We start from the raw sequence: 13256 nt of genomic DNA, 5'->3' as shown, positions 1-13256 counted from the left end.
TCGCCGAAGGGTAGTGCGATGCCTGGGGACGGTCTCCCCGAAAATCTAGAGACCCGCTCGGAGACGGGAATGTGATCGCGATCCCCGCAGGCTCACGGCCCTGCCGGCGCTGCCCTCTCGGCCTAGGGCACTAGCAATATAATTACTATGCAATGACTAATTACGAGTTTTGTTCACAGAGCACAGATGTGTCGAGTCCGCAAAAATCCGAGCCAAATACCCCGACCGTGTCCCGGTGAGTAGCCAAGCCAGCTTCAACAGAGTACTTACAGGCAAAGGTGGATACAATGCTTCCATCCTGCCCACTCTGATGAGTTCCTACTGAGAAAATTAATTTCCCTTTTTGTGTCCTTAGATGTTTTAAAGAAGTTCCAAACACATATAACTGGTCTAACATTTCCTCCTGTGCCCCAGTGCATATTGACAAAAACGCTTTCTAAAAACTTTCCTGGGATTTTATGGTATATCATGGTCCTGCTTTCTTCTAATGGCAATTATATCCCAGCAAATACCTTCAATGTCTGGAAGATTGTGCCTGATCCTTAGAAAGATTATAAAGACTATTGAAACCTTGACCATCTTCCATCCTGGCTAAATTAGTTAGATGATATCCCTCATGTATTCCACACCTATAACCAGTCATCATGGCGAATTTCCCCATGCAAACCATTTGAAGAGCCAATGCGAGTGGTGACCCCTCCTTTCTTGGAGGAGCATTAATACCTACCCATCTGCTAAATAGTGAATGAGCTCTCTTCTTCTCTCCGCAATCCCTTTTACCATGTTTCAGTCTCTGAAAAGACCACAGTTCACATCCTTATGTAACAGCTAGCAACATGTCCACATACTCAACTGACTTGCTTGAGTGTAAAATTTCCCACATCCCATCTGACCACATGCCAGTTAATGCCATTCCTGCCTCTCACCTTTTGGTAACTTTTCCATTAGCACAGCCCAGAGAAGAATCTTCATTCCCTTTGACTTTTCCTGCTGCTCAGTTGCACAAAGTCACAAGATTTTCTCCAGTTGCAATCTGGCGAGCTGATATGATCCATGCTGTTCTCTCTTGACTAACTATTCCCTCACACATAGACTGCAGCATCCTTAATGACCGTACATCTTTACAGTATCCATGTATCCATTTCAAGAATATCCTTGATAACCTATGGGGAAAAAGAAACATAGAAACTCACAGTCAGAATGACTGAGTCAGAATGACATGCTGCTGTATCAGGGATGGACAGCAAGGTGTAGGCAAATACAGGAATTGAATCTCAAATTGCAGCAAACCTTTGTCTGGACCAGTATGTGTTTTCTGCTTGATGATTCAAATTGAGCCACATACCATTGATATCAAATAGTTGGTGTCAATTTAACAGTCAGAAGTATTTTTCAAACTTAATGTTTCACTTGGAATGTAGAGCTAAGGAATGGACACCCTGGAACCTCTTGTAAACCCCATTTCCCGACCTGCTGAATTTTTCCTTTCAGAATCAGTCTCTGTAGTACAATGAGCATCGTGTCTTTTTCACCAGCAATACTTAATTATCCTTCCCCCTGCACCTGTTGCTTTCTGTTTGGTTTATTTTTGTTTGGTTTTGTTTGTGGCCACCTTGCTATCTTTCCTTGCTGTAGTCAGTTTCTGATTTCCGAAGCAATGATGGAATACTCCAAATGTCAGTTCAGCAGAATACAAAGGTAGCCTCACCAGTACCAGTACAGAGGAAGGATCACCTGCTAGTCCTTTGCCTAATGCAGTCCAGGACACTATTAGCCTTACCTTGTGTCTCAGGTACACCGCTGGTTCATTTTCAGCTTTGGGTCCACGTTGCCGTAATTTCATATCATCACTGTACAAAAGGTTAAGTGATGTGCATACTTTCCTGTCACGGGTGTCTTTAAGGCATAATAACACCTTTTTACCCCATGACTGCCAAACATGGGCATAGGAAGTTTCAAGCCATTGTGTACAAAAACGTAGGTTTCAGTGCAGCTGTAAAATCAGGTTTTACAGTGCTGAGCCAGTTCTACCTCTGATTTGGTTGTGATCAAGAAACCTTTTTGTTAATCCCCTCTACTTACCACTGTAAGCCTGTATGAGCAAACAAGCTACCAAAGCCGTCTGTTCATACCAATCCTGAACAGCCTGACCTTCACACCTGCACTTTACAGGTCATAGTGGAGAAGGTCTCAGGAAGTCAGATTGTTGATATTGACAAGAGGAAGTACTTAGTTCCGTCTGACATCACCGTGGCCCAGTTCATGTGGATCATCAGGAAGAGGATTCAACTGCCATCTGAGAAGGCAATATTCCTCTTTGTAGACAAGACTGTCCCACAATCCAGGTGAGAAGCTATTCACTTGGTATTCAGAATCATTACAGCAAGCCTGTGCATATTAGAGGGTCAGTCACCGCTCTTCAAGGCCCATTTGGTGATTTTGGGAGATGTCTGTCACATCTTAATCTCACTAAGTTTTTTTCCTCATGAATTTGATAAACGTCTTATTTCTTGAGCTAGGCTAAAAAGAAAGGTGACTGAAAAATATATTATGATTTACTTCCACGGCAAAAGGGTGAGCTTTGCAGTTATGATGTTGTTGCATTTGGTTGAGTGCAAAAACACGTACATCATCAATATCAAGAAAACAATGATTCTCAGTATAACAAAAAAGGTTGCACATTAAATACTCAATAGCAAATGCCATAAATTATTCTGAAAAAACCCAATAACCTGTCAGTTTACAAAGAAATTGTAACTTGTAAGAAATTACAAACTAGCTGCTGGGTTTTTTTAATTTTTTTTTTCTATGAAAAAAAATAATTGCAATAGAAAGGTTTTTTGCATTGCTTTTATATAGGAATAAGTTTCATTGTTTTCTGCTACATAACAGAATATAGCAGAAGCAGCAACTACAACTTTCTACACTAGATAGTTTAGTAGCATTTAAGGAAATAAATGTCTTACATGTGACATCATTCTTAATACTTAATTGTAAAAGAAAGAGTCCCTCCAGGTAACCCGATACACAAGAGGGATCCATGAGAACCATCCTTTTCTGCTTGTTTTCTTCTAACAGTACTGAGAATGCCTATATGTCATGTTTATAACAGTATTACAGAATTGCTAGGCGCAGGAAAGGGAGATCCATTGTCTCTTCTCACATGTTCATAATAAGATGTAACATCTCAGCTAGAAAAACAGGGCTTTTTTGATCATTCAATATTAATGTAAAAATGGTAACTTCTTAACCAATAAGCAAAACCACAATCTGTTCATGGTTCTGCTCATCTCACAGGCTTCAGTTTATGTAATAAACCTCTGTATGAGGAGAGAAGGATGTCAAGGATTGGTGATCTATTTACTACTCATAAATTCGCTTCCATTTCGAGTACTGCTTACAAATCTTCCCAGCTCCTCTCTTGGGCAGAATGACGTCATTGTTTTCCTTGTCACTCACATCCATCTCCAATCCATCTCCATCTTTCAGTTTATTAGCCTTTTCTCAGTTTTGGGAAGTCAGAGAAAGGTGAGCTGAGGAGGCTTCATTTGTGCACCCAACTGATGTCTACTGCTCCAACTATCTGTAAATAGATGGTTGGAGCAGTTGACCAGCCAAGTAATTGCTAGAGTTTCTTTTTGTTTTCAAAATAGAGACCAATTTCCAACAAAAAAGGAAGCATTCTGACAAAGGCATTTGTGAAGAAATACAAAAAATTTACTCTGCAGAGAGTCCAGGATCATTTCTCTAAATTAGGAGTCAACTGCTTTTCATTTACCCTCATTTTTTGTATTCTAACCTATACACAGACTTAAAAGTTTTAGCTTTTTTTAATCCTTGTTTATATGAAGTTCCGACTGTTAACACTGACAACTTGCATGAGCTAAGCAAACCATTTCTCTTTTTTTCCCTTTCAAGCTTAACTATGGGACAACTTTATGAGAAGGAAAAGGATGAGGATGGATTCTTGTATGTTGCCTACAGTGGAGAGAACACATTTGGTTTCTGAATGGTGGGTCTTGGCTACTGTATCATCCTGCTGTGTATCTTGTAAATAGCTGATCATTTTCTGTTCTGACATCCTCAGAAGTTCCTTCTGTATACATGCATTTGTAACTGGATTTATTTCTTAATATATTGCTAGGTCTTGTTTTACTAGACTGTTAAATTATAAAAAGAAAGTTTTGTTAGTTTTGTGCATTTTTTTTTCTCACAGCTATGAATTCCCAGAGTCTCAGTTCTTTGGGGGGATACATTTGATGACATTAATTAAATAATAAAGCAAAGTAGTTGGGCTACTAAAACATGAAGAGAAGAACACACATTTATTCTGTTTTGAGATGTCAGTGTAAGAAAAATAAAAAGAATAAATTAGTATTGGAAACACTGGATTTGCTAGCTTATCCAAAGCCAGGAGCAAGATGCTGATCGTGTTGAATTGAGCTGGTATGTTCCTTTCTCAATTAACAAACAAGTACAATAAAAATTCCTGTCACAAACAGGCAGTGCTGTCATTTCTTTACCTTCATTTTGGCCAGAAAGTTACTCATCACATTTACTACATGCTACACAGCTGCTTCTGTTACTTACTAGACATTGTACAGCTTCTCAAACTTTAGTGTGTGGCTGCTGATACCACCAGGAAGAAACAAGGAGCTCTTTGTAGGTTTCAAAACAAATAGCTTCAGAGCTACTACATCTCACAGCTACTTCTATTTAGAGGCAAATCCTTGGATTGCGTGGGAGAGGGTGGAAAAACCAGCTAACTGACCTAATTGCACGGTGCTGGAATTCGCACTCTGATATTAAAGGATAACACTGCATTGAAGAAGTAGCATCACTTTGACCTCCCTAAGCCAGCAAGGAAACGCTAAATACAGTTTAGATACCTGTTAAAAAGTTTTCATTCATTTTCACACTATGTGGTGCCTAAGAATCTAGTTCTTAAAACGCTTCCAATTATAGTGGAAATTTACCACTTCCAAACTTAAATCAAATTCATACTAACTCAAACCCCCATGACGATACATTACGCCTAGAATTGTTTAGCTCTGCAGTCATTCACATGTATTGGCAAAAGGACTCAAAAATGTGAACGTAGGAGCCTGTGAAAGGTTGACACTACCCTATTACTGCGGGTTGACACAGTAACTGTGATGCATGTGCTCACTGCATCTGAAAATGTGCTGTTGATCTCAGTAAGCCTTTCATTAGTCAGAATAGCGCTGCATTGTAAACCACTGCTTCAGGCAACATTCTGTCAGTGCCTCCATCCTAAATTACTTCTAACTCCCTTTTCACACATTAATGTTTACTCTTAAGAGAATTTTTGATTCAGAATGAAGAAAAGTGGTTTCACCTGTCATTTTCTGAATTACCTTTTATTACTGGAAAATGTTCTGTTTCCTTTATGCTGAAACATTACCATTTTTCTACACTCACCAAGTAATACTTTTTCTTAGCTGTTAACAGAGGAGTAAGAAACACTTAAAAATGCTAAAGTTAGTTACATGCTAGCAAACAGATCTAAAACCAAGGGAAGATGTTATGATTGAGGTAACTTTTGGATTACCCTTCATAAGCCCCTAAAACCCCCACATAACTGCTCTCTTTAACATCTCTGTATTTATTAGTTTACATTCAGGAGCCCAGACATGCAAGCAGTTCCAGAGAATGTAAGGATAAATGTTCTACAGCAGTAACTTCACTTTTCATCTGCAGATACACATTAAATGGCAATAACACATCAAGAGGTTTCCTTTTGGAATGCAGAGGTGAAATGCATCCCTTTAGATAGAACACTCCTGTAAAATTTTACAAAGCATTTGAGCCCATATGATCTTCATTTTCTATTAACTCTTCAACTGATGCACTGAACAAAAAACAAAGACAGCAACACCTCTATGTCCCTTATCTTTAAGCTAAATTGAAATGTTATCTCCAATATAACTAAACCAGTACTGGATGAATTTAGTATTCAGTCAATATTTAGTATATTATTATAGACCATTATTACATTATAGACATTATTATAGACCAAATTTAGACCATTTACATGGTCTTTCCTCAAAAAATACCTTGCTTCTACATGTATATATGTTAGTTGTATGTATTACGTACCTGTTGTTGCTGCAGCCCTCTTATGACATTATCAGATAGTCTGAGAGAAAACTCCAACGCCTTTCTTTCCTCCTTGCCAACAGAATTCTGCCCTCAGCCGCACAACCCCAGCTCTTCCTTTCCTCTAATGCTTAATGGATTTATTGCAGAGGTCTTTTAACTCCCAGTGAAAGGCTGCATCTTGTTTTGGGCTGATGGTTTGTTTTTCTACAAATACAGTAATTTAAATATTTTTCAGTTTACTCGCAATGTACTGAGATCAGTAAGCCTTCCAGCCTGTGTTAAGGTGAGCAGTGGAAGTACATGGTGAAGATCAAAACCTTGCTTTTCCAAAGACAGTGGGATGCTAACATCTGGTCTTATAGAACTGCAGCCTCAAGGTCAAACATGATTACTCCCACCCTTGGAGAAAACCACTTGTTTCTATGCTCCGGTTTTGACTTCCTTAAAGAGACGCAGGGAGTCTGTCCTGCCTTCTTACTAGGACTGAAAACAGAATAACACTTCTAACAGTGATGCTGTTAAAGACATTCTACTCAATGATTACAGTTTCTTTGTCCTGGCAATTAAGAGCCATTGGTCCCCAAACAAGTTTGGGACAGGCAAGGCCCTATATCTGGGTAATACAGATGTGCTCATTTTACACATATGGTGGGAATCTTGGTGCCCTCCTGTGCTCTGCCGCTCCCACTCCCACTTGTTTGCTTGTCCTCATTAACCATGCACTGTGGGCACTTCATTCCTACTGCTTCCCGCCCTGCCAACTCTGCTCTCCTGTGGCAGAGTCTCTGCATTCTGCTGTCCTCCCTGTGCCTTGCCTATCTTTGTTTTTCGGGGTATCAGCTATCCCAGCGCAAAGGAGTGATACAGGCTTGGAACATGTCAACTGCTCCTTTCCAGGAGCAATTCTTCCAAAGACCTGCTGACAGTGATCCAAGTTTAGTTTGCTACCAATTACAAAAGCAGAGACTGTTCTTTCCTATCTCTGCATTATTCCCTCCTGATTTTTAGAGCAGTTTCATGGTACTGCCAACAGCGTTTCCTGACATTTTCAAATTAAACAAATGCAGCATTTAAATACTGATTTTCCATCACAGAAATGCCATCCAGTTGAGGATGAGATCCCACAGGCTTAGCCCCTCAGCCTTTTAAATGCTGTTCCGTTTCAGCTCCTTCCTTCTTGTTGCATATTCACTGACTTGCTCTAGGCTTAAATATGTCCTCAGCTCCATCCAAGAAGTGAGGTTAGCATCAGTGTTCAGCACCTCAAAAACTACTTTTGAATCTGACAGGTAAGAAAACAGCAACAGTCTACAGTTCACAAGTATTTTAGAAATTCACAAAAAAATCTTACCAGGAACAATCCTAATAGCCAGGCTCAAATTGCAGAAAAGAGTTAGAAGAATTTAAACCATATAACTGCTTATGTGAAAACTGATGCATGACTACAGAACTAGTCTTATGTAACCCATTTTAATATTGCAGCTGAATAGGAAATGGGAACACTCCAGTCTGGTCAGCAGGTTCACTGCAGACATTGTTGATTAACTATGCGAAACTAGGTACGGTAAGTTAATCGTTTCTGCAAGATTTCAGCGAAGAACAAAGGCAAATTTCAGGAGCCTGGAAATCTACTGATAGCTCTTTAGGTACACTGTAGAACTCTGTCCTTGGAATACTACTTGCTCAATTACAGGAACAGCTACCATTTATAGCTCTAACCCATGTGCAATGGCATCTGGCCATTTTTTATCCTCTGATGACTACAGCAAGTCTCTAATCTCCATAATCCCTTGCCCTCTACAAACACATAAAATTACTTTCCCCTCACCAGTACAACTGGTATTTCTGCATGTTAGTGCTGGATTTGAGAGAATGGGCATATACACACAGAATTCAAGTTGTTACTTCTTCAACAAGAGAACTATTCTTACTTGACAAGTCAACCTGAGTGTGAAGTAGCAAGGATTTGCTGCTATCACTTCTCATACTGTAATGTTATGTGTACTGTTTGGTCCCATATGTAGCTCAGTAGGTTGACAACAAAGGCTGTTTGGAGAACTGCTGTGCCCATTTTTCAAATCCAAAACTATAGACCACCAAAGAACAAAAAAAATTCAAATCACTAAGGAATTTTTAAGTTCTAAATTATCCACTTCTTTCATCCTGACATTGCCTTGTCCAAATATTTTATGAATTGTGGTTTACAAGAGAAAAATACAAAAGGGGAATGTGCTCAGGAGCAGTTACACAGTCCTGAAATTGCTCACAAAAGGCAGTAACTGGGACAGAAGGTTTAAGGAGGATTACACACTGCTTCCCCCACAACTGCTCACAGTGTTGACTGTCTTGTCATGCAGATGTTAGTTGGTAATAAAGCCTTATGGCAAGAGAGAATAGAAGAAACATGCCAGAGACTACTTTCAATACTCCCCAGAGCATCTCCACTTTTGCCAGGCTATTAATGAACACAAGGACCAGTGACATAAATGGCTGAAGCATTTCTGCTTTTAATTGACCATTTCCCACAAGGGAGCATGGAGATGGACAGTGCTTGAAACACTGAAAAGTAGGTAAATGTTTGCCTGTAATTACACAGGATTGGCCAATTTGAACCAAGTCATTCAGGAGTTTTCTTTCCTGCCTAGAGAAGCAAAGCAGTTGAAATGTTATCTGGCGAAGTCCTGAAATTGAGATGCACAGAATATCATAAGTAGTATTATTTGACACAAACTCCTTCCCAGTGCTTTTACTTCTGCTGTGGCAATATCTGTGGCTATGTTTAGTAAATAGCAGCATATACGAAGGATTCCCAAAAAAAGAGACACTTTAACAGAACTAGTTTTTCCAGTTAGAAGCAATGGGGCTGAGGGACATAGAAAATTCTTCCATGCACCAGACAAGAAGAGCTCACAATTATGAAAGTATTACTTACTATACATGAGGGTTGTCCCAGCAACAGAAAAACAACCACAACATTATGAGAAGTGGAAGAAAAAAGTGGCACTAAAATTTTCCATAATAATGCTTGAATTTCAGCTGACATTTCTTTCACTGCAATGACTATGGCTGGTAGGCCATACCTTCGGATACCAGGATAGCACAGCACTGCTTCCTTTCTTTTGGAGGCATATTATTTCATGCAGCTCAGAATTTAAAGTCAGCAATGATCCTTTTCTATATTTCAATAAAAGGGGGCTTCAACTCAGTAAAAATAAAAGTATTCTCTAAATTGCTTTCCTTTTCACTCCTGTCTCTTTACAGCACATAAACTAGAGGGTGTCTTTTTCTGGCCCATGAACTACAGAGGTATCTGCTGTGGACCAGAGCTTATTCCTGGATTCACATAGTCACATGGATTCTCATGTGAAGTGCAGGTATTCCTTGGCATTCTTGACCCAACCCAGCAGAGCTTGGCTACGCAGCACTCTCCAGGCTTCTTGATAATTTAATGCAGCTTCCTTGTAGTCCCAGTAGGTTTTTAGTGTCTTCATCCTGACAGAAAATGCACAAAAATGAAAACAATTCTATAATCCTATTGAATATGAGGTCACAAAATGAAAAAAGAAATCAAACATCTAAGGACCTGGCGATCTTCTATGAACTCTTCCATACTACTTAGTGAAATTCACTTCTAGGGAGACTTGGAGACGCCCAGGCTTTAAAGCTAGACATCGTCATCAACCTTGCAAAAGGAAGCAAAACAACTCTTGTAGCACTAGAAACGTTTGTGTTTGACTGTGTGACCACAGAAAACTTCCATGACAGCAAAAACCACTGAAGCAAAGCTGAAAAGGTAGCTAGGGTGCTTTGAACTGGGTGAAAGTAGCTTTAGCATGCTAGAAAACAGGCTGGAAAAGGACAGAATGAACTAGACAGTTTTTCTTTTCCAACAAAAAACAAACAAGGAAGAATGAGACAAAGGAGAAAACACTCCCTTTTCTTTCCCTAAAGCAAAAGAGACACGTCAGTTTTGGTGTCATTCCCCTTCCTCAAGTAGCAACCATGCCCCACAATGTGAGCAGAACAATTGGTCACTCTGCTGAGTACATTACACCAATGACTTTCAAAACAGGGAAATTCAGGTCTAGAGTATCTGAACACAAGTGCCTGTAAGACAATTTCATCAAGATTTTTTGTTCCTTTCCTTGCATTCCATTCCCAACCTCTTTCATCTTCCTTTGCCAAAACATCTGTCAGCCACATGGGATAGGCAACGTTTATACATTAAACCCAATATGAAGGGAAGATCACAGGCAACATGACCTTCACGAAGAAAGAGAAAGAGCCAAACTACTGCAGGAACCCTAATCTGTGAGGTCTGAGAACTACTGCACTAACCTCTAAAACAGGCTTTCAAGCTCAAAGGCAATTATGATCACCCCAAAAAAACCCCCACAGCTCTACCGTAACAGCAGATCATCAGAAGCTGTGTTTGAGGCACTCCGCATTCTGCCATGAATTTATTTCTAAAATACTGTGACATGCAAAGCAAGCCATATATCTATCCTTCAAACCTTGTGTTCAGAAAGGTGCAAGAGTGGAGAACCTGTCTATGCCAGGAGATGCATTCTCTCTTAAAAAACCTGCCCTGCACTCTTATCACAGCCAATCCATTTTGCTTTCTCCACCTCTTTCACATTATTCATACTCTGTGAAACTAACCTGTGAGCTGCTCTCAAAAGTCCCATGTAAGGGCCCCACTAGAACTCTCCCCCACCTGGCCAGTGGGATGGTAACAGAACCCCATTATCTGTACTGGATCTGGAACTGGAATCCTCCATATTGTGAACTGAGCAGGAAGGAAGAGTAATAGTACAATCTTAATTGTGATGGCTCCTGACTACAATTTAAGAGAAAAGAGGATTAGTCATTAATTCAACAAGCCCAGCAAGAAAGTCAGGTCAGGTTTATTTTACAAAGTCTCCCTTAGATTCAAACAAAGGGCCATACAGCCAGCCACACTGTTCAAACAGCAATGCCTGGAGACTCTCTACAGTGGATGCCACTGTATGACAAGAGAAGGTTTTCACTTCCCCAGGTGGTCACTAAGGCATGTTTTTTTCCTAATAGCCCGGAAAAAAAAACCAGTAATGCAAAAATCTTCTTTGCCACATTACCGTCAAGTGATCTGCAAACAATACTGCAGAGGATTTTAAGTAACAATTCAGATTAGCAATAGCACAACACTGTCCAACGGTGTGTCACCATTCCCTTGACAGTGAACATGGAAAACATGAAAAGTAAAAAAAAAAAAAGATGGACCAGTAATTTCAAAATGATAATGTGAGAGGGGATCAACAGAAGAAAATTAGGTATGATAGGTGGCGGTAATAGGTAATAAATAAACAACATTAGTCTACCTATTGAGAGGAGTGAGAATTCAAGTAAGGCACAGAAGACAGATCGTAAGAATTATTGCAAAGGAAGAAAGAAGGTGGGACAGCATTATACAGTACTATCTGGTTCTTGGTGAAGTAGCTCATACCAGCCAAAAACCACCTCCTTCTCAGTCTCATCCGAAAGCAAATAAACTAAATCCTGAAAAAACCCAAATTGATGAATGTCATGCTTAACATCTTAGGTAAGCTATACTACTATAAATACCTAAATTTGCCTTTCAGAAGAGCCAGCAAAGTTCTGGCCCCAGTAGGCTGTTTACCTGATCCAATTCAACAGTATCCACACAGATCCTCTGTGTGAAGAATGAATAAGAAAGTCACAAAAAGCAGGAGAAGCAGATTTAGATACACACACATGCCAAAAAAAAAAAAAAAAAACCAACCCAAAAACAACCAAAACAAACAAACCCAAAAAATACAAATTAAAAACAAACAAACAAACAAACAAACAAAAATAACATCAGAATATAATCAGTTCCATGTAAAGCTTTAAATTCCCAGTTCCCAAGTCTGACAGTGGGCAACAGTAAATGAAGGCAGCATTACATGATGAACAACCTTTGTCCTAATATACCCTACAACTACAAAACAAGCTATTCAGCAAATTTGAAAGTATTACAGAATAAGCATTCCTTGACAGATCAGAAAAAATGGAAGGCAAGAGAAGTGGACTAGAAGAGTCAGGGAAGGAACTTGGGGCCAAAGTGGAAAAAGGAAACTGCGTGATAGCTTCAGAGCCAACCATTTGTGGGAAGAGATAACAAGATACATTTGAATGTGAAGAAAATACAAAACTGGTAACAGTTAAATACACAGAAGTTTAAAGAAACAATTTGAGAGTGTAGCATCTCTTGTCTGAAGTTCACTCAGACTCCAAGGGGGAAAGAAAAATCAAAACATCAGAATACCAGGTAGGGAAAAAACGGGAAGATGAAGGAAACAGCAACACGAAGGCACTTTTTAATTTTGCTTTTCAAGTGAAGAGGAGCAAAAACAAAAGACTTCCAAGGCAACCAGCTGCACAAGCTGACTGGTGAGCTAGCACCTCCTCTGTATAAAAAAAAACCATGTCACATCTGCGAATCAGATGGACTTTGTCAGGAGAAGCCCAGACAGACAAACAGTAGAGGACAAAAAAGTCAAAGGAAAAAACAAGGTCACTGGTCTAGAAAAGCCCTGAGGTGAAGTGACTTTATGTAAGCAGCATGTGATCAGCATAATGAGTCACCTACCCAACAATGCACAAGTTCACAGACCGTTTTGAGGAAATTATGACAGCTAAACAAGTGAGGACAAACTGCCACCCAAAAGAGGCTAAAAATTTTATATTTCAAACTGATTTAAGGACAAAGTATCTCTACTTATAGAATCAGTGGAAAGAGGCTCAGCAATAGCATGGTCCATATTGACATTGAAACTTTGAAACAGTTACAAGACACTTCCATAGCCACAGAAGGTAACTGCAATCTTTAACTCAACAGAACTCAAAAGCAAGCAAGATCCATTAATTAAAGAGCCAGGGTGCACTTTGGCTAAGTTGTTGCACCTGCTATCTTAGTACCATGAAGGGCTGAAATGGCCTATCTCCCCTACTTTCAGTCACATACGCCTCCTACTTCTTTGGCATGGGTTTTATCTGTTTCAGATTTCCATTAAGTTCGTTAGTCTGCGAGAAAACACAGAAGACAAGGAAATTTGTTTTCAGCCACATTACCTAGTTGAACTGGTCCATCA

General features: G+C 39.6%; 2 protein-coding genes across 2 annotated transcripts in view; one reads left to right on the top strand and one right to left on the bottom strand.

Annotated features, from left to right (window-relative positions):
* Positions 1-4499, top strand: part of GABARAPL2 (GABA type A receptor associated protein like 2) — a gene marked incomplete at its 5' end in the record, with an annotated part of 12487 nt that extends 7988 nt beyond the window's left edge. The window contains 3 exons of the mRNA XM_031060145.1: positions 180-235; positions 2173-2345; positions 3919-4499. Of these exons, the coding sequence (XP_030916005.1) occupies positions 180-235; positions 2173-2345; positions 3919-4009 (320 nt within the window). The remainder of the gene's footprint in view (positions 1-179; positions 236-2172; positions 2346-3918) is intronic.
* Positions 4201-13256, bottom strand: part of ADAT1 (adenosine deaminase tRNA specific 1) — a 24519-nt gene continuing 15463 nt past the window's right edge. Inside the window, exon 10 of the mRNA XM_005424790.3 lies at positions 4201-9615. Within this exon, the coding sequence (XP_005424847.1) occupies positions 9483-9615 (133 nt within the window). The 3' untranslated portion in view covers positions 4201-9482. The remainder of the gene's footprint in view (positions 9616-13256) is intronic.

This window comes from Geospiza fortis, unplaced genomic scaffold (assembly GCF_000277835.1).
Source record: "Geospiza fortis unplaced genomic scaffold, GeoFor_1.0 scaffold102, whole genome shotgun sequence".
NCBI lineage: Eukaryota > Metazoa > Chordata > Aves > Passeriformes > Thraupidae > Geospiza > Geospiza fortis.
Note: the sequence above shows the minus strand (reverse complement) of the source record. Positions and strands in the feature narration are given on the sequence as shown.